General features: G+C 39.2%; 1 protein-coding gene across 2 annotated transcripts; it reads left to right on the forward strand.

The window, feature by feature from the left end:
- The first annotated feature begins 14,714 nt into the window (after window positions 1-14,714).
- LOC311026381 (uncharacterized protein) lies at window positions 14,715-25,600 on the forward strand. 2 transcript variants are annotated; one of them, XM_084029903.1, is made up of 8 exons: window positions 14,715-14,859; window positions 17,390-17,671; window positions 19,208-20,134; window positions 21,380-21,446; window positions 21,586-21,680; window positions 22,849-22,977; window positions 23,951-23,988; window positions 24,776-25,600. In XM_084029903.1, exons 1-8 carry the CDS (start codon window positions 14,802-14,804, stop codon window positions 25,031-25,033), a joined length of 1,854 nt encoding a protein of 617 aa, XP_083886029.1. In that variant the 5' UTR covers window positions 14,715-14,801; the 3' UTR covers window positions 25,034-25,600. The 2 variants fall into 2 exon arrangements, with proteins under 2 accessions (XP_083886029.1, XP_083886030.1); XM_084029904.1 differs by lacking the exons at window positions 23,951-23,988; window positions 24,776-25,600 and adding an exon at window positions 23,110-23,791.
- The last annotated feature ends 31 nt before the right edge of the window (window positions 25,601-25,631 follow it).

Genomic DNA, 25,631 nt, shown 5'->3' on the forward strand with positions numbered 1-25,631 from the left:
TGATGCAAGCCCATGCAATGTCAATGAGAACGGAAAGGTGCAGTGTGAACGTTGCTTAAGGCAGAGAGAAAGATCTCCAGCAAAGGCAAGCACCATTCAATAATAGGTTAGTTGGAGATGAACTGGAAAGTAGACGAGAGCAGGCAGCGGAAGAAGGACGCGGTGACTCAAAGCTGCGGTCCAGTCGGACAGTTTCCATCGGCCTTCAAAGAAGTAACACAGAACGTTACATCCTGTTAGATGCGATCTGTATTTTGCGACCACGTTCGCATCAGAATCAGAATACGAGTACTAGTACTATTAATCCCTTGGGAAATTGTACAGCTGCTTGTACAGTTAGTAATAGTAATGTGACCTAGACACATAAGTAAAATCAAATGTATAAAGTCTAAATTGATGACACCAAGTATATGGAATGTATGTACATAATGTACACTATATTGCCAAAAGTATTCGCTCACCTGCCTTGACTCGGATATGAACTGACATCCCATTCTTAATCCATACACTGTAACAAATTGCTGTATATTTACGGTGGATTTAGAACAGTATCCTACTGCATTTTATAATAATAAAATATAATACTAATATAAAATACTGTTAAATATTCATCCCTCACATGTAAATTAACAGCGGGGGCAGCTGCCTGAGCAGGGACACCCAGACTTCCCTCTCCCCGGACACTTCCTCCAGCTCCTCTGGGAGGATCCCAAGGCATTCCCAGGCCAGCCGGGCGACGTAGTCACTCGTAGTGTCCTGGGTCTTCCTCAGGGTCTCCTCCTGCGGGAGGCGTCCAGGGGGCGTTTGATACAGATGCCAGAGCCACCTCAGCTGGCTCCTCTCGATGTGGAGGAGCAGCAGCTCTACTCCGAGCTCCTCCCGCATGACAGAGCTCCTCACCCTATCTCTAAAGCCGAGTTCACACCGGACCGAAAATCGGCGTCTTTGAGAGAGTCGGCGTCCGTGACATGAGTCTACTTGGTGTGGTCGCTCGAATCGGCCACATCGGCGTTCATTTCAGCCGACTCAAATGTATAATCCGCCATTCGAGTCGGTCATTCTTTTACCATTCTGATTGGTGGAGGCTAGCAGCTTGACTAGCGAATCAGTGAAGCCCGGAAGTGACAATGGTAAACATACCAGATAAACAGTGGAATCGAATAAGAATTCCACTTCCATAAGAATAAGTGCGAGAGCTGACAAGGCCAGTGTCTCCGTATCGACATCATCCAACATTTTAGATTTTTCCGTTCAGAGAGTAATCACAGTAATCTACAGTCTACAACCTCACTCTGCTGACAACAGTGACTGGTGAGGACAGCGTGCTCTGTGTTATGGTCTAGAGAGGACCGGCTACTTCCGGTTTTCGTGTTTCTTTGGCCCACAATACAGATTAGCGCCGCCTGTTGTTTTGGAGACATTACATCTCGCGCAAGCGTGGAACGTATGGCGTCGGCTGTAATTCCGTAGGTGTGAACCGCCCATGTCGTTGTTCGAGTCGGCCATATTAAGTAGCCCGACTTCATTTACCGACGCAAGTCAGGCAGTTTTTCCGGTGTGGACTCGCCTTAAGGGAGCGCCCCGCCACCCTGCAGAGGAAGCTCATTTCGGCCGCTTGTATCCGGGATCTTATTCTTTCAGTCACGATCCAGAGTTCATGACCATAGGTGAGGGTAGGAACGTAGATTGACCGGTAAATTGAGAGCGTCGCCTTTCGGCTCAGCTCTCTCTTCACAACGACAGACCGATACAATGACCGCATTACTGCAGCCGCCGCACCGATCCGCCTGTCAATCTCACGCTCCGTCCTTGAAGGAGCAACAGGACCACATCTTCTGAAAGAGCAGTGATGAAATCCAGTGGCTCCCGAACCAGATCCCCTCCAGCCCATGACTGCGCCTAGAAATTCTGTCCATAAAAATAATGAACAGAACCGGTGACAAAGGGCAGCCCTACCGGAGTTCATCATGCACCAGGAACAGGTCTGACTTACTGCCGGTAATGCGAACCAGGCTCCTGCTCTGGTCATACAGGGACCGTACAGCCCTTAGCAAAGGGCCCCTGACCCTGTACTCCCGAAGTACCTCCCACAATATGCCACGAGGGACACGGTCGAATGCCTTCTCCAAGTCCCCAAAACACATGTGGACTGGCTGGGCAAACTCCCATGAACCCTCCAGCACCCTGCGGAGGGTATAGAGCTGGTCCAGTGTTCCACGGCCAGGACGAAAACCGCATTGTTCCTCCTGAATCCGAGGCAGTCATGTACTGTAATTCAAAAAACTGTATTATACTGTTAGATAAATTACAGTAGATTAGCTGTAAAATAACCACACCACCCACCCGATACTGGCAGCAGGGATGCCAGTATTTTACTGTTATTTTACAGTGAAATTCTTTACAGTGTAGGGTTTAATATGACGATCCACTCAGCTATAACAGCTTGTCTCTACATGTCATCACTGTGATAGACTGGTTGCCTGTCTGTCTCTACATGTCATCCCTGTGATAGACTGGTTACCTGTCTGTCTCTACATGTCAGCCCTGTGATAGACTGGTTACCTGTCTGTCTCCACAGGTCAGCCCTGTGATAGACTGGTTACCTGTCTGTCTCTACATGTCAGCCCTGTGATAGACTAGTTACCTGTCTGTCTATACATGTCGGCCCTGTGATAGACTGGTTACCTGTCTGTCTCTACATGTCGGCCCTGTGATAGACTGGTTACCTGTCTGTAGTAGTAGTCATATTAACAGTAGTATTAATATAAGCAGGAGTAGTACTATTATGCAGTAGTAGTTATATTAACAGTATAAGTAATATTATCAGTAGTATTACTATTAACAGTAGTATTAATATTAACAATAGTATTCATATAAGCAGGAGTAGTAATATTAACAGTTGAATTAACATTAACAGGAAAAGTAATATTAGCAGTAGTAGTAATATTAACAGTAGTAGTAATATTAAAAGTAGAATTAATATTAGCAGGAGTAGTAATATTGTTAGTAGTAGTAATATTAGCAGTTGTAGTAATATTAGCAGTAGTAGTAATATTATCGGTTGTAGTAATATTAGCCGTAGTAGTAATATTATCAGGCCAGGTAGCAGTCAAATCAGGCAGGACCACAGCGGACAGTGCCAGACAAGAAAGCACAGCCAGACTTCCTAGAATAATATTTAAATTATTATAATTTAAAAAAATGTTATATACTATAACAGTAGATATGCAGATTTTAATGATAAGCCTGTGCATGGTGACACATTGTTAGCCAAATATATCCTTTCATGCCTATATGCATACGATTAGACCATTTCATGAGCGTATTTATGAATATTTAGAGTGTGTCATTGGTTTTATCGTTTCACAAGAAGCTGAAGACGTACAAAGAAAACTATGACCCTCCAGTGTATATTTTTAGTCTCTATTATAGAGAACACTTCATTTTGACTGTGTGCCTATTGTCATGACTTCCAGGCCTTTGTCTGAACCTCAAACCTCATTCCAGTTCTTTTATGGAGAACCAGAGCTGAATGGGCACATGGGAATTAACATGTGGCACACACACACACACACACACACACACACACACACACACACACACACTAGCAACCAGTGGTCAGTGATGATGTCAACCCTATAAAAGAGAGCCCCGGCCCAGGAGTGGGGGCAGGAGGGTCTCAGTTAGCATTCGCACTCGGCACACAGGTAAGATCACTTTCACATCCATGATGTTGTGTTTATGTGTCCGTGACCAAATGTAAATGGAAAGGATTTCATCAGAGTGAATGTCACATTCAGCATTAAACCAGACAGGAGCTCATGGAGGTTTGGAGGGTTGGTAAAGGATCAACAGTCTAGAGTGAGACAAGAAGCAGCTGTGTGGCTGAGGATAAAATGTGTTTTTAATACTTGAAGTAATGCAATAATTATAACCAGAGGGTGGAGTCAGAATCATTGCGCCACCTTTGTTGGACTAGTTTTTTCATGTTGAGAGCATTGAAAGTGTGAAGTGATTTGAGGAAGCACAGGAAGTCACCTGTAAGATTTAATGATAGCATGTTGTGAAGAGTTTTTATAGTATGTGTGGTAAAAAACACAGATACTACACACAACTCTTTTCAGAGAACATGCAGGACCAACCTACATGATTTATAAGTTTCAATATTTTATACTTTTAGAACTGATGTTCTTCTGACATTTGATGTCAAATCAGTTATCATATTTAAATATACAATAAACAGACAATCAATAACTAATGTGACCATTTGTGTTGTCATTTTCCTCTCAATTTATTCATCTCTGCTGACTGAAATGTTCTCCTTTTTTATTAAAATATATTGTACATACATAGCAGGTAGAGAAATGATGGCAGAATGAGTCACAGTAGAATACAGGAACTGCTGCTCCTTCATATTAGGTTTCATGTAGGTATCAGATAAATCTCTCAGACTTTGAACCAAACTGCACGGTAAACAAGATATTTCAGTCTGTTCCAATGTGGAGAATGGACTTGGTCTAATACTACAGCTTCTATATTATCAAGCAGTGTTTAGAAACTGTAGCTAAAAATTGTTTTACAACTGGTTCTCAATTCAAGTATTGCAGCTGCAGCATCACTTGTGGTAAAAAAAAAACAGGAAGCTACATAACTATCAGGGCCACAGATCTTGTACTTTGGATTTTTTTTCTTTAGCAACCTGTGGGGAGCTCTGTTTCTCATAGATTACATACATTCACATGTATGAGACATTTTGAACTGGTGCCTCTTTGATGTCAAGCTAAAACGTATGAAGTATAATACAAATATATTAAAACAGTGAACAAAACTGTTAAAATGATTCATGTTTTATGAAAAAAGGTTAGAGTGAATCTTGAGTTACTAATAATGAAGGTACACACAGACACATACATACACAACAAACATGACCCTTGACGTCAGCAACAGGCATTGATGAAATATTGATGAAATGTTTTTCATCTCTATGGGGCATGTTGGTGCTGAAGTCAGTGACGCACTCAAGTAAGCCTGTGTGTGACAATGTTACTGGTCCATGTTACAGAAAAAGGACACGTTTTAGGACACGAATACTCAAGTCAATGAGCTCTATTTGGTTCCTAGTTATTAAATGTGCCAAGGAAAGATAATGTATTCCTAAATGTAAATCATTTAAGTTATCCCACTCCAAACAACAGTTGTCTGTTTTAATTATTTAAAGGTTCCATATAGAGACACTATCACGAGCAGGCAGTGCGAGCAGCATTTTTAGCTCCGGTACCGCTCACAACACAATCCCGAAGCTCAAGTCCGTCTCAGAATCCCGCTGTGTCCTACACACTCATCAACAGTACTTTCAGTCATAAATCATCTCGATTACGGGGGGAGATCCGAGTTGAACACTGAGATAATAAAAGGGACGGCCTATCGATTAAAGCGTACGTCTATATATATAAACACACACACACACATGCTGTGATGTATATACACACACAAATCGTGATACTGGTGCCAGAAAGTGTCTGCTAAATGCCCTAAATGTAAATGTAGATATTGATTTTTCTTTTTATTAAAATATGCAGACACAGTTTATTGATTCCATGCATTAAGCCTGGTACCATTTTGCCTGACCAAAGTCACTACTTCACAACTCCCCCTTGGGCTTATGTCTGTATTGGAATGATGGCACATGTAGACATGTTCAGTCAGTCTGTTAGAGGGACTAAGCCAAGACTTTGCACCTTGAGTCACAAATTCTGTGAAAGTGAAACCGCACTGCAGTGAATAAACACAGTGTACCATTAATTCCTGCTTTTGCCTTTTCACCTGTATTTTGCTCCTTCAGACAGATATCGTGATGCATATTGTACATGATTTCTTGCAATAGATCAGGTATCGATTGCAGCATTGTGTCATCGTCGTTATTGTGGGCAAAATATTGCTATATTATTGTACCTTGAGTTACTCTGTGATTCCTACCCATAATATATATAGGGTTGCCCATGTAGTTGGAATAATTTGCAAATGTCTTGTCTTTTATAGTGCCAAACAAATGTTATGCATGAATTAATTTCACCTGGGTATCAATAAATGGTATTTCAAGCATGTTTTCATTTCCAACTATTCCAAATACAGATGCTTTACCTCAGCGTCACTTTCTAACGTCACACTGTGACTCCACTACATTGCAGTAAACACGTGGTCAATGTTGTGAATTCAAACAAAAACACTTAGTTAGGTTTAGTAAAAACATCATGGTTTGGGTTAAAATGACTCTAAAGTGAACAAGAAATTTAAAACACATACAAGACACATTGTGAAAACAACAAATGACACGTATTGGACACCAACGTCTGTAAAGTGAAATTGAACATGAACACTGGTCTCCCGGTTGCAGGTCCTGTTTGTTAAGCACATCCACCCTGTGTGAGTTTAGTTTGAATTGGCTTTTACTATGTTCATTTTAGATTTGTACTTTTTCACTGAACTCATATAAATCACTGGTTGTTCTCATTAGAACAGTGTGACATGTTAACCTGATAAGCAGGAACCTGTTGAATCTTCAAGGCCCTCTTTGTTCTGACAGTTAGGTTTGCTAGAATAGATACACGCCTGAAGGACAACACCCATACATGTTTCATATTACATTTCTTTAAGTTCACGTCAGTGCACATTTTGTCTGCAGTGTTTAGTAGAGCTCAGCCTACCTGTTTTAACTGCCATTCACCGCCATTCATATTGGAGTGGTGTGTAAAAACACTATGAGACTGAGTTGGGTCTATGTAATTCAACCTCAAAACAAATTGCATGTTCCCCTTGGTTGCATCCCATTTGCCTAAAAGTTCTCTGGCTGGCTCTGATTGGACTTTGTAACCAGGAAGCGGTGAGATAAACAGCACTGGTTTGAGATACTGCTCAATGTCATTGCAATCTGCAATTCAATGTAGAGAAGAAGATACTGGTCAGAGAACAACTTCACAACAATGTCTGGGTATGGATATGAGGGATACTGGGAGAAGTTGATAATCATTCATTTATGGCGCGACTGCTGAGCCGTGTCGGTAAGAGCCAAGAATATACATTAGGTGTCACTTTGAGCCAATCACAGACCTTCTTAATACTTTTGTTCTGCCCTCTGAGCTGTCAATCACAACAGAGCCAAAAAGCTGTTACCACCCACCGCCGAACAGAGTAGGTTTCATCTCTGAGTTTGGTGAGTTTCTATCTAATATTGTGACAAACTAAACGACTGTATACTCATTTGTGGTGATTTTAATATTCACATTGATAACACTGCAGACTGTTATGCTATGCAATTTACTGATCTGTTGTCTGTGTTTAAGCTTACACAACACATTTCTGTACCCACTCATGGTCACACTTTAGACCTTGTTATTTCTAAAGGCAGAGACATCTCCTTAAAAATACCTTTGATGTTGGGATCTCTGATCATCTTTGTATCCTCTTCAATGTTGCTTGGCCAACTAAACGTACATCTGGCCAAAAGACAATTTTTCGGCGCAATATTGGGGAAGACACTCCGGAGGCTTTTATTACTGCTTATACTAATGCTGCTTGGTCACATTATGACCTGAGTCAGATCTCTGTTGCAAACCCAGATCTCAATTTCTCTACTGATTTTATTTGTGATAGTTTAGGCCTATCCTCAGACTGTGATGAATTAATGAAGTATTTTAATGCTTCTGTTACACAAATTATGGATAGCATTGCACCAATGAAACTTAAGTCTGTCTAAAAAAAACAAAAGCCAGCTTGGAGGACATCTAAGAGAATAAGCACATTTCTAAAAGAACCTGCCGCAAATATGAACGTAAATGGTGCAAGACTAAATCACAGGTTAACTTCATGAAGTATAAGAGTCACATTCTTATGTACAACTGTGAAATGAAAAAAGTTCTACAACAGTACTTCTCTTAGATAATATCAGATAGTTCAAATAATTCTAAAGTCCTGTTTAATACCATTGACAGACTAATCAACCCTCCGTGTTTGATACCCTATGAGCTCCACACTAAAGAGAAGAGCAATCAGTTTGCTACATTTTTCAGTGAAAAGATTTCAACTATCCGGAGCAGTATCACATCATCTTCCACTAATGGCTTCATTCCTCAATCTCTTAGCCCACCTCTGCCCGATAGTACGGTTACTCTCCACAATTTTGCTCAAATCCATCTGAGTGAGCTGGTAGAAGTCATCCAAAAATTGGGTTCAGGTACCTGCTCCCTCGACCCTGTACCTACTAAACTGTTCAAACAAGTTTTCAGCTGCTTGGCTGTTGACATACTTCATATTGTCAATACCTCCCTGCTATCTGGAACATTCCCTGGTTCCCTCAAACATGCCATTGTTACACCACTTCCAAAGAAACCTACGCTTGACCCCTTGGCTTGTGAGAGTTATAGCCCCATCTCCAACTTGCCTTTCTTAGGCAAAATTCTAGAGAAGGTTGTTTATAAGCAACTTTCCACCTATTTGTCTCAAAATTCCATCTTTGATTGCTATCAATCAGGGTTTAGAGTAAATCACAACACAGAGACTGCTCTAGTCAGAGTTGTAAATGACCTTCGAATTGCAACTAACAATCCAAAAATATCGCTTCTCGTTCTGCTCGATTTAAGTGCTGCATTTGATACAGTTGATCATGCTATTCTTCTTCAATGTCTTTAGCACTGAGTTGGCCTCCAGGGTACAGCTCTTGATTGGATCTCATCCTTTAAACCGGAGATCCTTTTCTGTTTCTGTCGACAGCTGATGTAAAGCCCATCTTATATGGGGTTCCCCAGGGGTCAATTCTTGGTCCTTTGCCTTTTTAATTTGTACATGTTACCACTTGGGTCTATAATTTGACAACACAACATTTCCTACCATTCATATGCTGATGATACCCAGCTTTACTTATCTATCTCCTCTGATGACCCCAGTCTGGTAAATTACCTCACTCGTATCTCTAACGTTAAAAATTGGATGGCCCAAAATGTTTTAATGTTAAATGATGCCAAGACAGAGATTCTGGTTGTAGGCCCTAAAAGGCCCTGAGAAATCACCTTCAACCAATTCTGACCTCCCTCTTGGCAAAACCATGTGAGAATGTTAAAAACTTAGGAGTGACAATTGATGCAGATCTAAATTTTCAAATACATATATCTAACATTACTAAGACAGCCTTTTACCACCTCAGAAATTTGCCCATTGTGTCTATGTATTCATATGAAATGTGCTATATAAATAAACTTGACTTGACTTGAAAGTTATTACGCCTGGAAAATATGAATGGGATATTTGGTTTATTTTCTGATTCATGCCAAGAATTGACAGAATTAGAATTGTTCTCATGGAAGGTGTTGGAAGAGTGATAGCCAATGTGTTTTTGTGATCATAATACGTTGTTGAATGTGTGTGCAGAAGCTTTCAACACCATTTCTGTGTGTTTTCAGAGCAACGTCAGCAGCTCTAACATACCAACTAGCATCATGATGCAGCAACTCATTGTTGCTCTGATGATGGCTGCTTTGTCAACAGACGTTTACACCAGCAGCACTTTGAAATCCACCAATCACAGTGAAGGTACAGTCACACTTCTGGAGGATACAATAGAGTAGACAATACACATCTTGGATAGACATTTGCATTTTTTTAGTCTTATTTACTTTTGATGAGCTTTTAAAACATGGATTGCATTTGGGATGCTTAGCCAAATTGAAAGTACTTTTGATACTATATTTAATTTTTGCTCTATACATTTTTGGATATAAATAATGAATAAATCAACTAAATCAAAAATCTTTTTCTTGTTCGTCCTTCAGATCAGGAAATACTCAAAGCCCTGAGAGATCTAAGGCGTGCATCAATGCCGCCATCATCAAAGACTTCTGGGAATTTACCTGCTGATTGGGTGCATTCAGCTGATGGGAATCTTCCCAGGACAGGATGGTGGATGTCAAAGCTAGTCATCCCTCATACCACCAAGAAACGTCAAGATGTTTACAACCTCAACTCCTTCGGTCTACGCTATGGAAAATGACAAGAAACATGATACTTGATATAATATATTTATTCATTCGTCAGACTGGGGGGAAAATAACAATGGCAATGCTAAAGATGCTCCTTTGTGTGACCCTGTAGAGAAAAAATAATACATACATTAAAACAATGAAGAAATAATTATTGTAAGTATGTTAGTTCATTGATCTTCTGTTGTGTCTGTCCAGAAACAAGACGAGCTTAGTAAAGAATTATTTTGTGAGGAAGAATGGAATGCACTGAAATGGACTGACAATGTGTTGTATATTTCTAATAATTAATCATGTGTAAAATATGGTTTTAGCCAGCTGCATATTGTGAACATAACAATTGGAGAACGCATTTAAGGTGTAATGACAGGCAATATGTATGTGCCTTCCTTATATGTGCCATTTAAACAAGCTGTACAAGCGAGTTTAGTAATTAAGTGCTACGAAAAGTTCAGAGGTACTAACGTTTCAATGAATACTAAATAATATTAATTAAGAGCGTGTATGCATGTTAATCATAAAGAAATGTGTCTAATGCATTGTGGAAGTAAGAGAAAAGTAATTATAATAATGGTTTCAAAAATGTATATTGCCCCGAAGAATGCAAAAATCAGTCTACATGAAAACAGCCAGTACAATATAGGTCATACTGCTATAGGAAATACAATACCAAATACTTATCACCACCCCTTATCAATATTATATCAATAATGGGTAATGGTCATTAATATTAGTTATATTTAACCCATTAATATTCATATTTAGGTCAAATATATATATAGAGAGAGAGAGCGATGTTTACTGGTTTATTTTATTAGGTGTATTAATATTGAACGTGTCGTGTGTCCAAATTGCACTGTAGAGCGACTACCAAAAAAAAAACTTTAAAAAACTTTACCTGCCGGATGCACTGGCTGTTCAATAAAACATATCTCCAAAGGAATGCTGGTTTGTGTATATTTATTGCAGCTCAAAACACAAGCAGTGAAATGTTCCTGCAGTCCAAAAAACATTGAGTCAATGCATTTTATTGATATCAAGCATAATTTAATTTGCATTTCAATTAATTTCAAAGATGCTTTATTGGCATGAAGGTTTAACAGCAATTTTAGCATCTGTCCAAACACTTGGACATCGTGTTATAATTTTTCTTTTACTCTGATTGGTGTTCTTGTGAGGCTGCTCAGACTGTCTGAGAGACAGTTCACACACCAGGTGAAGAACAGCTGATTTTACTACCTGCTGACGTACCACCACGTGACACAACAATACTAGCTGGCACCTACAAGCACCTAATTCGACAGTGTACCTCTTTGGGCGCCCTGCAAATTTGCAGTAGATCTGAGATTCTTAGGACCTGCGGAAACCCTGCGCCCGGTTCACAGCGGCCGCCGAAGCACCGCGAATAGCCACGGAACGGAGCCCGCTTCCTTTCGGCGCCCTTGTTAACCGATAGTGTAGTTCAGACCAGACGCGAAGCGCCATGCAGCGATTGCTTCGCCATCTGGTCTATTTTGTGCGCGAGCCGCAAGCGATCACGTCAATTCTGACATAGAAACACGAGACAAGCCGATTAATTTTCAAAATAAAAGCAATTTCAAAATAAAATACCACGATTGACAAATGTGATCATATTTGTGTATCTAAACAGAGTAGAGAGATCAAAACAAAGAAACACACATAGACATACATACACACACACACACACACACACACACACTAGCTCTGAATAAACAACAACTGAGCAGAAAGCGAGGGCTCAATCCCCCGCATGTTTGTAGTGGTGGCACAAACCGCTAACTGTTTACGTTCGATTAAACAATAATTTAGAAAAACAATATTTATAATTACCCTTTCCTCCTTGATGTCCAAGAGCTGAAGCATTGCTTGTGATAACGCGGTGCACACTCTCTCCGGACTGGAGCTGCAGTTGGCAGTGTTATGCTGCTGTGCTGTCCGGGAGGGGAAAAGCGACGCAATGTGACTGTCCAGTGTGGCTTGGATTTGCAAGTTGGTTGTTGCCCGACAATGCATTTGACAAGGTTCTGATGGTCTCTGACGCCAGTACGGTGTGAAGTAACGCTGCTGCCTCGGTTAGGCTACGTGCAGGCTGTTGGGCAGACATTAGTGTTGCAAACAATGTGGCTGACGATCAACACCTGAATCACGCTGTTAATTGCGCAATTTTGTTGACCCGAAGACCTTCCGGTTTTACTGAAACAACTTCCGCTTTGACTGAAATGCCTTCCGTTTTAACTGAAAATCTTCTCACACACTATACTGAAATGCTCTCATATAAGCAAGTAAAATCCTCTCACAAATTATAGTGAAATAGTGTGTACGAGAGCATTTTAGTAGTGTGTGTGAGAGTTTTACTTGTATGTATGAGAGCATTTTAGTAGTGTGCGTGAGAGTTTTACTTGTATGTATGAGAGCATTTCAGTTGTGTGCATGAGTTTTACTTGTATGTATGAGAGCATTTTAGTAGTGTGCGTGAGAGAGTTTTACTTGTATGTATGAGAGCATTTTAGTAGTGTGTGTGAGAGTGTTTCACTTGTATGTATGAGAGCAATTCAGTAGTGTGTATGAGAACATTTCAGTAGTGTGTATGAGAGCGTTTCAGTAGTGTGTATGAGAGCGTTTCAGTAGGGTGTGTGAGCAAATACTTTTTCAGTTGTTTATGTGAGAGTGTTTCAGTAGTGTATATGAGAGCATTTCACATGTGTGTGTGAGAGGTAATTCTGAATTGTGTCCCTGACTGCCCCTCATAAAAGAATGTTCTCCTGTACATAAGACATGGCCAGGCCTGGACTGGGACAAAAATTCGGCCCTGGACTTTTTGGTCCAGACTGGCCTACCACAATCCGCACGCAGATACTGTGCCAACTCGGCCCATTGATGTACTGTACATATAATCACACAAGCCCTTAATAACAATACTATAATGAATAATATCCCTTTATATTCTGGAGCCTTGAATAAATTAAATACACAGTATGTTGTTCATTTGCTCTTAAGAAGGATACTGGAGAAAGGATTTAAGATTCAAGAGTGTTGTTTATTTAACTCACTCATATGTAGTGGAACTGATCATGGCATTGGCAGGCTGATAGCAAGGTACTGTGGGTCACTCATAGTCATACAAATAGAGCTCCCTGATGAAAATATAAAATAGCCTAGTGGTTAATAAAAGAAACTATCAATTAATCAGGATAGTATATTATTTTCCAACACTTTAGATAACTAGATTTAGTTATAACACACCAAACACTTTGCAGAGATCTATTATGTCAAGTCAAGTTCATAGACAATGGTTCTGAACATTGAGTGATGAGTGTTTATCCACAACATGTTATCTAGCACACACACCTGCTATCACCACCACCAATGTCCTCCTCCTCCTCCTGTACCACCATGGCAGCGGGAGCCTCACTTTCACTGTCCGCCTGCGACACCTGCCTATAGAGGGACCCACCGCAGACGGCCCCCGCTGCAACAAATATGTTTAATATGTTTCTGCTCTTAGCGGCATCAGCAGCGAGAGCTTTTTTTTCTTTTCCCTCAGTTTTTCTGCACCACCGTTTCTCCATTTTTGCGTTTTTCGTGTGTTTCTCTTCTCTCTCATAATGATTGCTCATCATTAAAGGTGATTGGACGAGGGGGGGGTCTGGAAAATGGGTGGGACTACTGGACCTCTGTAGCCTATCATAGGGCCACTGGGTCAGGTATTCTTTAGACAGACAAGCCACTGGGCCTCTAATGTGTCTGTGGGCCACAGCTGAGCTCTCTGGGCTGGTGCATGTCTCTCTCCCTGGGCTGCACAAAAAAAAAAAAAAAGGCAGCCACTGCCGGCCCATTACTGACCGGCCCACCGGGAAAACTCCCAGTACTCCCTATGGCCAATCCACCCCTGGACATGGCCAGATCAGGATCTTCAAAGGTTTTTTTTGTCTCCCTTGAATGTGATCCAGCGTATAGCTGGAAACCATTTTTAAGAAGCCGCCTCACACCCATGAAAGCAGCTCACTTTTTGAAAACTGCTGTAGTGTAATGGGGAAAGACGGATATGATATGATTTAGCCTCATAAAACAGCTGCTTCTTCTGGTCACTAACACTGTGACAATGCTAAGAAATGGTGTAACGATAGTTTTTTGGATATTGCACACTAAAATTACTGTGTAAAAGTTGCATGCAGAACTCAGGACCTCGCAGCCTCACATGTTAAATGTCAACCGGAAGTCCCAAAAGCCTTTTCTGATCTGATGAGGTTTTGTTAGATTTAGAATAAAAAACAACTTGGTTAGGGTTTGGGATAAACAGTCGTCATCAGTTCAAATAATAATCACTTGGTTACCATTGCCCAAGTTAAAAGAAAAAATGGTAACTGCAACCAACAGTATTCTCCTTTTTTAAAGTCTAATCTGTCCCTTTATAATAACATTACCGAATGTCCTTCTTTGCTCTAAGAGTCATGAATATATGTTGTTTTCAACATTTGCTGACATGGTTGACACTTGTACTGTTGAGCTATTTTTAGACCTGATAATATCGCATCATTTCATGCGTACTTAGCCTCCATTTCCTGTCGCATCCTGACTGGTGAACCACAACTCCGGCAACACTTCTGACTGGTTGTTCACTTGATCTATCATTGCTCAACATCGGAAGGAGACATTTGAGTTGATTTAGACTAAACTTGGACCTGAGCAGCAAAATAATCAGAACCACTCATGAAAAAATATTGATCAATAGCAATTGTGGATCTTCAAGATATGGAGATGAAGAGCTGTCTGGTGAAACTCTGCATGTTTCTGTTCCTTACAGTAGAAGGTAAGGGATTCTGACTTTTCATTTAAATAAACAGGCCACTTTTATTTTATGAAGCTATCTGTATGTAAAACCATGATCTGAATGTATGCATTATGATCTGGCAAAAAAAAGACATAGATGATATCTAATTTGTTATCTAATCTAATCCATATATGTTTAAATGTCCAAAGGAGAATTGCAATTTCTCATCAATGGATGGACTCCACAAACAGAATGTTGCATAAGTACATAAGTTGGGCCTCATTCACCAACTGAACACATTTCTTCTTCAAACCCACGCACAAAGTTTTCACAAATAATCATCAACATTTCCTTATTTGTTCTTAGAACGTAACCTACACACACTTAACGCGGACTGACAAACAACTGACATGTTTGTGTAAAAGAATTGGTTATTAAGTTTTATCCATTTTACAGTTGTATAATTTATATTACAATTATATTTTTTATCACTTATAATATTTTAATAATTATTTTCATTCTAGTGAAAACACAGTTACAGGGAAATTACTCCTATACCAATGCTGTTTAAATAATTTGTTTAAGTAATGAATATCTTTCCATACAAGAATATAAATTATATATTACTTATATATTAAGCAATGATGGCCTACAGTTTATTTTTAGAAATGCACTGAAACCACCGTCACACCGTTTCTTTTACTATTAACATTACTTACGTTACTGTATTTGTAACCAGCACATTATTGATTTAGGCTACAGTCTTAATGTGAACTATAATAAGACACATTTCATTTACATTACTGTACTGTACTGTATTGTATTTGAATTATACACAGTACAGTATACAGTCATTTAAAAAAATTTTTAAATAGTCAATACTATTCAGTAGATCATGAAGCTGTCTGTTTCATTACTTTATATTCATATAATAAATATACACATCAATTAATCTGCATGAAAAATAATGAAAAGTTATAATAATCACCGTCTCCTAATTCGACCCAGACAAACGTGATCACTATAAGATGTTTCCACTGTTTTTTACAAAGACTTCTTTTAAAGAAAATTAATAAACACTTCAACACTTAAAGATTAACAGCATGTTATTTTGTATCCACATCTGATATAACAGCTCACCTGTCATTTACTTACTTCTGGGAAAAACTCCACTGTAGATGATTTTAAACGTTTTTACGTTAGTAGTCCTGGTCTCTGCACTCTTTAGGCTTTAGGTTGGGTGTTTCAGTTATTGTGTGGTCTCACAGTTCTGCAGAATCATGTACATTTATACCAGGACATTTATCTGCTAATTCACTTAACCAGGACAGTGAGATTCAACATTATCAGAATATAGTTACCAACAATTTTGAGGTTTAAGAACACATCATGAATCTTATGGAGACTTTTTCAACAAATTCAAGAAAAAACTATTAGTGAATGAGGTGTGTAAATAGGACCTATTATGCTTTTCTGATTCTGCCCTTTCCTTTAGTTTGTTTATAGTTTTTTGTTCATGTAAAGGGTCTCCAGATCGTCAAAGCCTAAAATCCATGTCCAAAGGAAGTTATTTTCCCTCACAGAAGCACTGCTGGTGGTGATGTCACCAAGTATAATAATATAATATAGTATCTGCCCAGCCAAGAGTTTGTTACCCCCTCAAACAAAACTAGATGCTGGCTCTTCTCAAGGAAGAGGAGTTGAAGAACGTGGCTAAAATACACTTGTATTGCTATTCCTCAACGGTACAACTCCCATTCTGGTTACAGTAAGGGGTGGGACATTTCTGACAAAGCCACTAAGAGGTTAAGCAATCACTTGCCAACTGACCAATAAGAGCAGACTGGGCTTTTTTGGAGGGAAGAGCACTAGGTCAAAAAGAGCGTTTCAGAGAGAGACTGAGAAGAGCTGCTGCAGCACAGCCTGATGGGAAAATAATTTCACAGCCAAAAATGCTTCAACTGCATGTTAAACATAAAATACTCTTGTTACAGTCTTTTTCGATTTCTTACAGACTGGTTGTGGAATTGGGCTCATTGTGTCAAAACAAACTCAATCAAAAAATCATAACCTAACTTTCATTTTTCAAAATCATTTTTCCAACAAAATGTTACACACATCAACTATTTGAATTACTATTTCAAAGCAGCAACAACACACATATATACATTATACCAAACACCGCTGTCTTTATTACTTTGTAAACCTTTAACTTTCTCATAGAGGCTTCTGTTAAACATTTGATTGTGTGTGTGTGTGTGTGTGTGTGTGTGTGTGTCTTATGAATAAGAATGATTATAGGAAAGAGTGGGTAGTGATTTGTAAGAATCTGTGTTGTAGAATTGCAAACGGGTGTGTTCAAACGCATGGTTACCAAAGTTAAGGTTTTCATGCTTTAGTGTAAACATTCACTTTTAATCGCAAAAACACACCAGCAACAGTCTGTAAAGATAGTCATTAATCTTGTCATCCTCCTGCGGCTGATACAGAATGGAAAGTGTTTAGTGCTTCTGCTGTGTGACACTCAGATATGAAAGGTAAAAAATATCTGTGTCACTTGTCCTTCCAGGTACTCGAGGATCAGAGATAACCATCAATGTGAGGACAAATGCTTCTGTAACAGTTACTTGTTCCAACACTGAGACCCTTGACAAGTGTTACTGCCCTTCATACCCTCGGAACTGCCACATTTGCAGAAATCCGATCAAAATGGACAGTCAACCAATAATCTACAATGCAGAGAAGTATTTTACATTGTCTGGACTGAAGAACAGTGACTCAGGACTGTATGCATGCAAAGGTTCTTCACAATATAACTTTAGGCAGCAGTACAGGCTGAATGTGTTTGAAGGTAAGAACATTTTTGTCAAGTTAGCACAGATGGGTTTCATGGCTGAATCAAGTACAGGTTAAGAGAGATGGGGTGATTACTGAAAGAGTGTGAAATGGAAATATATTTCTTGGTGTGATAAAAGACCACAAAATCTGCTGGAAACCTCACATAAAACACATCCAATCGAAACTATCACAATGCATCTCATCGCACGTACTAGACACATTCTCTACTGCTTACTGATTTTACCATACTTACATTACTGTCTGTAGATTTGGGGGAACACATACAAAAGCTTACTGCAACCACTATTCACACTCCAAAAAAGAGCCAAAAGAGATTGAAAAGAACAGGTCATGAAGCAGGATATTATAATCACACCAAGTTATTTTTTTTTTAAATCACATGCTTTAAAGCTTATTGAGCTGGCTGAATATGCAAACTGCACAAATAATAAAGCAAAAAACAAACTACTACCAGGTAATATTCAGAAGCTGTTCTTTGATAGGGAAGGGGTTTATAATTTGAGAGAGTAGTTTAATTTCAAGATGCTGGCTGTTCGCACACCTATAAAAAGTAAGAGCATATCAATTAGTGGTGTGAAACTCTGGAATAGTATGAGTATGGCGCAAAAGCAATGTTCAACCATGATCCAGTTCAAGAAAACGTACAGAGATGATTTTCAAATGGTACAAGGATGAGGGAGTTCTTTAAAAAATTCTACTGTGGGAGATGCATAGATATGGCCTTTTTTGTTTATAAAATATAAACATGTGGTAATAACTTAAATTATTTATATTTAGAGTCGCCTAGGGCCTTATGAAATTTTTATTTTTTCACAAATTCCGTGTTTTACGTTTACATTTTTCCAAATTAAAGTGAAAGAGCATGTTTTCCCATGGTGTATAATCACGTGGTTGATGAATCAAAATTCAATGAATCAAGAAGAAAATAAAAGAAATATGAGGAACGTATTGAAGAAACATAGTACTTCTAAATCTAATTCCTTGTCAATCCAAGAGCATGCAAATGTGCATAAATATGCAAGTATTTGTGCAATTATTTATGGGGTAGTCACAACACTTACCACCCACTTTTTTTAAATCCCCAGACTTTTACCTACTAAAGTCAGCAGGTCCGTTGATCCACTAGGCTCTATTTTAAGTTCCACTTTTAGTTGTGAATCAGTTCATTTCTGAACATTTCTGGTGTGAGATTCTGTTGTGCTCATCACACAGATTCTTGCAGGTCAAGTCAATCTTATGTTGACAAAACTCAGAGAAAAGTTATAATAAACGTCTCCGACATGACTATCGATCACTGTGTGTGTGTGTGTGTGTGTGTGTCAGCAGCGCCCCTCGACAGGGATGAGAGACGCTGGATGAAGCGTGAACAGTCTGTGTTGAAAGCTTCCACACACTTATCATTGTTGTCCATGAAGCTGGATGTATGCATTCATTGGTGACAGCAAAGTAAAAGTGAAAAACAAATGGATTACATCAGTAAGACTGTGAAGCTGTGAACCTGCTAATTGTTGTTGTTTGATTTCGTCAGAACAAAACTCAACTGTGATCGGGGCTGTGGGAGAGTCCATAGTCCTGTCATGTGGCACTGAGCTGGACACCGGGGCTGCCTCAGAGAAACACTGGTGCCGCTCATCCAATGGAACTGTTTGTCAGCCAGATAGAGTCATGGGTCGTGAAAAAGATACCAGAGGGGACTTTGTGATCCGGGAGGGTCACGGCTCGTTCTGCCTGGAGAAACGTCAGATGACACTCAACGATACAGGATTCTACAGATGCACACAGATTTCTCACAATCAGACAAAGGTCCATGTAGTGAAACTCCAGGTCCAGGATGTTGCCAATTATTTGCAGATTACTCCACTTCGGGTCCATCCGAAGCCACATGAGCACTTTGAGATCATATGCCAGTATTCCCAGGAGTTGCAAGAATTCGCAAAATCTTGGCTTTGTGGAAATTCAGAATGTCCTGAGACAGTGAAGAGTGTAGACGATAGATTCCAGTCTGCCCTAATATTGTTTTTTGATCACGTGGCTTGTTCAAAATTTGAACATTTCCAATGTGTAGCAAAGACGTCAGGGAGCACTGTAAAGTCCCAAATTTATCGGAGACCTTTGGCCCCAAATCCCCTAGTAGATGTGGACATAGTTCCTTATCAAAGGGATAAGAAAGTTCAGGTAAATGCTTACAGTTTACTCTCTCTCCGTTGTGTTAAACGTGACAGGTATTACTTTGGAAATAGCAGATGGGGTTCAAACTATGATTATTATTATCATCAAGAAAGACCATATTGGTGTAAATCAGTAAGTTACAGTCAGTGTTTGCATGTGAAAGACAATGTGAAAGAGACAGTGAGTTCATACATATTAGAAATATGTGTCACGCCAAATGATGATGGGACAACGTATCGCTGCCGGACCAGTACTTGGAGTAGAGACGTTCAAATTAGTGTGATTGGTAGGTACAATATTTACATACATTTGTATTAGGGCTGTCAAACGATTAAACATTATAATAAGATTAATCATAGGGTGGCTGTCGATTAATCATGAGTAATCACAATGAACATTCGTAAATAGACCCAAAGGGCCCTAGTTTCGTGGCGCAGCGCAGGGTGGCGGAGCCAGCGCAATGCAAGTTTCGACACGTGCAGCCTTGCGCGCGGTCAGTTTGGCAGTTTGGTGGATCGCCTGCGCCAAGATGGGTGTGGCGGCGCAGCAGGGGGAGGCGTCACAGATTCAGCTTGGCGTAGCGGAAGTTTCGTGGCAAAAAGCCTCGCCGAGACTGCGCTGAAAGCTCGACAGCTCCAACCTGGTCTACTCTCGGCGCAAGGCGCAAGGCGTAAATAAAGTCCATTCATTCAAGGCGAATCACAGCTGGCGGAGTGGAAGTTTGGCTGACTGCGCGCAGTGCGCACACGTCACCGAGACCTCACAGGCAGGTTTCCACAGTTCCAGGCACATTTAAATGCAATACATAATCACTACAAACACTATTTAATGCAACTAATTGAATCAACACGTGAATTTATATCTATATAGATTGTCCCGTCACATCTGACGTCAGATCAAACTTTTCTGAAACTTGCAAAGTCCAGGCGGACACACCCCGTCGGCATGGCGCAGGTGCGCTGAGTGCTGACTGCGCCTGGTCTACGAAACTAGGGCCCAAAATGTCCCATTTTCTCTGTATATTGTTGTGGAAATGGAAAGATAAATGACAGAATGCGTATATGTACCATAATTTGAAGCCTCGACCAATAGGGATGCGCTGATACCACTTTTTTCAGACAGAATACATACATGTATTTCAGTACTTGCTGATACACAGTACTGATATGAGAACTTAATATACTTACCACACCAGTTCAAACAGTAGACTACATACTGCAACTGCTGATAAATGATGATTTGCCATTTTTAGATCAGGTTATTGTTGCAGCTGGGTGGCTAATTAGGCTCAACTGATGAGAGATCACACATAAAATGTTTAGTTTGATAAATAATTGTCTTGTCTTCCAAAATGATAGGACTCAATAGGCATTGAAGTAACAGTGTAAATCAATATTTAATTACAAGTATTTAGATTTTTTATGTGTCAATATTGTGTCACTGATTCACCTTCCCTTGTTAGTTACTAAAGGATGTCAAACAAAGAATAATTCTATAACAGTGATGTACCATTTTACTCTCTATTTTACAGTACCTCCTCCTACACCTCTTCCTCCTCCAGCTGCGAAGCCCACAACTCCGTTGAAGTTTGTGCCAAGGTTGTATTACTTGATATATCATTTATAATTTCACATAACATACACACTTTATTTATGGTATTTGGAAAGTATACTAGTGCCTATTTATTGCGTTTTAGAGTAACTTTGAATCTTCATCAGATATATTCTTTTTTTCTAGATTTAAAAGTGGCATAGATGGCAGTGTGGCCATCATGATAGTGATCGTAATCTTTTTCATCATCATTGCCTCTGTTGCTGTCATCACATACAAGGGTACGTACCAGACAATACATTCGTTGAAACTATAATTTATAATACATAATTTTGGTGAAATCATGTTCATCCCAGTTTTGAATCATATGAAGACAATTTGGTGGTGTATTACTGATCTTTATGTTGACTTTGTTGGGTTTGGTAAGGGTTAGGGTTACATACATCCATGTATGGATATAGCATATTGATTTTAACTTCACAGAAGGCTTAAACCACGCAAATTCCTGCACCTCAGAACCATGGAGGTAAATGGCATTTTTGAGTGTAGCTTTGAAAGGTTACATCTTAAAGCAAAAATCCCTGCAACATCTCTTTCCAGAAAAAACAAAACAGTCCCTTTGAAAGCATTTTGTATACATTTTAGTGCGTGTATATCATGCAATTTACTAGAACCAGAAGTGCAAAAAGCAGTGGAACTGCATTTTGTTGTATCAGGACTGCAATGATATATATCAGGGGTGTCAAACATGTGGACTGAGGGCCAAACATCTGCCCACCAAAGGGTCCACTCTGGCCCACTAGATTACTTTGTTTGTTGTGTTCACAGTACCTTGCAGTGCCCAAAGAATATAATATGTGATGCCACTATTAGACTCATGATGCCGAAATACAGTACAGAAAAGTACAGTACAACCAAGACAGAGAAGATCAATTAATTGTTGGTTTGAGGAAACAGTAGTCAGTTGTTTGGTTGTAGCATCATCATCTTGTTTGTAAATGGATTGTTAATAAATAACAATATTTTTAAAATGTACATGTTTACACTTAAAGATAGAAACAATGGGAAGTGTTGTTGTTTATAGGTTATTATGCGATGATTCATCTGATCTGGTCCACTAAATTGGACACCCGTGATGCAGATGCAGGTTGTTCTACCACCATCGAGATACCTATCAGATCTGCTGCCATTTATTCAATGTTCTGTAGGTCCTAAAAAAGATACCTTAACCAATATCAGTGTTGTAAGGAAATACACCTGAATCTGACCTGTTCTGCCTCAGCAGCCACTGAGCCATTCTAGCTCGCTGATAGGGTGGAATGGCTAGAATGCCAATATTGCGGATTACATTCTATTGATGTGCTACATTTGAAACATTTCTTGTCCTTGTATACTGTATGTCATATTTGCTACAAATAAATATGAACTAAGTACAGTTTTATGTTTTAGGTAAAAAACTCAGGGAGTGGTTGTTTGCAAGGAGAACACCTTTGGCAGCAGTTGATGAGTATGCAAATATGTATGCTAACTCAGTCGCCCACTATTACAGTCATCATCAACATCGAATGCAGGGTGAAGGTATGAATTATTTATCATCTAACCATAATTTAACATATTTTGTACAGTTAAATACTAAAGCAATACTAATAAAATGTCATATATTAGTTTATCAAAGAGTAACTAATTCCCTAAACCATTTGTTTTTTTCAGCTGAAAACCAATGGATCTGTGTATTTAATGGTGTTGTTGATTGATTCAGGTCCAAATCTTCACATTTAAGTGCAAAGTTTTTGAATTCTACATGTTATGTTATAAATATACATAGTAACTGTCGAAATATAGCAATAGCGATGGACTCATAGGTAGAGAGTTGTACTCCAACTGGACAATGGTTGTGAATGTGCATGAATTACTTAATGCCCCCCCTATAAAACTCCATCTGCAGACTGAGGAGAGAGGAGTATAAAGAGCAGCTCCTACCTTTACAGCACTTACATGCTGGAGATAAGCATAAGCCATTCGCATAAGCTAATTGAAAGGGCCATCATAATGTAGATCAAGCCTAGCAGTTCATATGGTGCTTTTTTGCTTCTGTTACTGTAGCATGGAATAAGCAAGCTAGCTAGCAAATTAGCCAGCCCCAAAAATGAGTAAAGTAGAACAATTTAATGCCTCATCCATGCACTCTTGTCACAATGTAGGAAAATCCATTGCTATCAGCAGCTGATTAGTCAATAACATTGATTCACCAGATGTTATGTTCTGATGGTTTTAGTTCAAGTTCAAAGAAAAATGAGAAGAGGCCTGCGTATGTCATGATACATTGGTTATGAAAACGAGCAAATGATGGACATGACCTGGCATGTCATACTTTTTTCACATTTTACAATCACATTTCACATGTTTATGAAATTCTGAGGTACTTCAGGCAAACTACTCTACCAACACGCTTGTGTTGGTAGAGGGCCTATGCTGAGCTTGTTTTTGCATAACACAGTTTAACAATAACTCATTTGAGCCAAGCATGAAACATTTTGCTCTGTATTTATAGGGGATGACAAGGAGACCTCCAGTAGCTCAGATGATGAGGTAAGTCAAATAACAGGAAATAATGCATGAAAGATAGAATTCATTATTTTTAGTTCTCTTACTAAGACATAAAAGCAACAAATTGACAGATTTGTTAGTCATTTCCTAATAATTTCCTGTCTTACAAATAATTCTGCCATGGTTGTTGTGGTGGTGTTCAGACAGAGAACTAGTAAATATGGTTTATTATGTCTAGTTTCCGTAGTTCTAGCAGAACTGCACTCCTCAACACTGCTGCAAAGAAACACATGTAGTCAGACAAGGACAGGTTGTAAACCAGCAAACTCATCCTTATGTGTCCTTACATAAATGAGGTAAATGATCATTGAAATTACCCCTGATAGGATAGATAGAACTAAATTAACACTATGCAATGTCCTCATTAAGTTGGTTTGATTGGATCTATGAGATGGCTAAAAATTGACTAGTGGCATTGTACAAGAATGAAAACGGACCCCCCCCTGCCCCAAAGAATGACCTGTTGAAAAGGATGGATGTCTGCTGTAGCAAAACATAGGATATACTGTACAGTGTCTGTCTGTTATTTTATCCAGCTCTACTTTAATTCAGGCAGAGATCCTCGTTTTGTTCATATATTAGTGGACCCGTCAACCTGCAGTGTAAAAGTTATCATTTAAACTGGATCTGAATGTTACGCAAAGTATCGATTTTGTCAGTTTACATCATAACTCATTCCTTTGGTGAGAATACGTCATTATCAGCTCTTGTCAGTTGAATTAACGGTTTGTGTAAGTTTCGTGTTGCTGATTTTCACCTTGTTCCCCAGTTTGAGGACTTGCCTGTTGGCTCAGACCCATCATCATCATCCAGGCTCCAGCAGGAGGAGACGGAGTACGTTAGAATTAAACCAGGTGTGGGTAGAAAAGCAGAGGCAGCATCCGTGAGCAAGACAAACGGAGACAAAGTAATGATAAAACTGTGTGAGGACACCGCTCAGAGTAGTAGCAACAATGAAGAGGATGGCATTGATGATGATGTCACCTACACTCACGTGTTCATCAAATCTAAAGACAGACTCAAGTAGCTACATCCGGAAATTCACTGTGGTCTATTGTCAGTACACATTATGACATTGATGACTTGAGATGAATAAATTATTCTTGGATTGAGAGAAGCTCTCTAAACGAACTGCAATGCTGATTCAGGTTGATGAATGCAGTTTGATAATTAAATCTCCCAGGGTCCCTTGAACTAGTCACCATGTGCCGCAAACTCAACTGTTTCATCTTTGCAGTATTCAGATGTATCATATGACAGCTAAGCCATCTTACTAGCTAACATTAGCAGCATGAAGCTAATGTTTATAGCAAACATCAGATGCTTAAAAAGCTTTGCAGTAAAAGCGCGAGATTGTGAACAAAGTCTTATTTTATGATTTTAAATGACTAAAAGTAACCTGTCAGTATACATCTTAGATTATGTTTTTAAGTTTTTTTTAAAGCCTTGTGTAATCTTTTTAGTCTCTATTTGGTGTATATTACCGAGCACAGATTCTAAGGCTGCACCAGTGTAATAATAATAATAATAATAATAATAATAATAATAATTCTTATTATTTTAATTATTACAACCAGTGTGAAGCTATTTACTTGTAGCCTTGTGTATGAATGTGTTCCACAAAT

Source organism: Eutrigla gurnardus (assembly GCF_963514095.1).
Source record: "Eutrigla gurnardus genome assembly, chromosome: 2".
Lineage (NCBI taxonomy): Eukaryota > Metazoa > Chordata > Actinopteri > Perciformes > Triglidae > Eutrigla > Eutrigla gurnardus.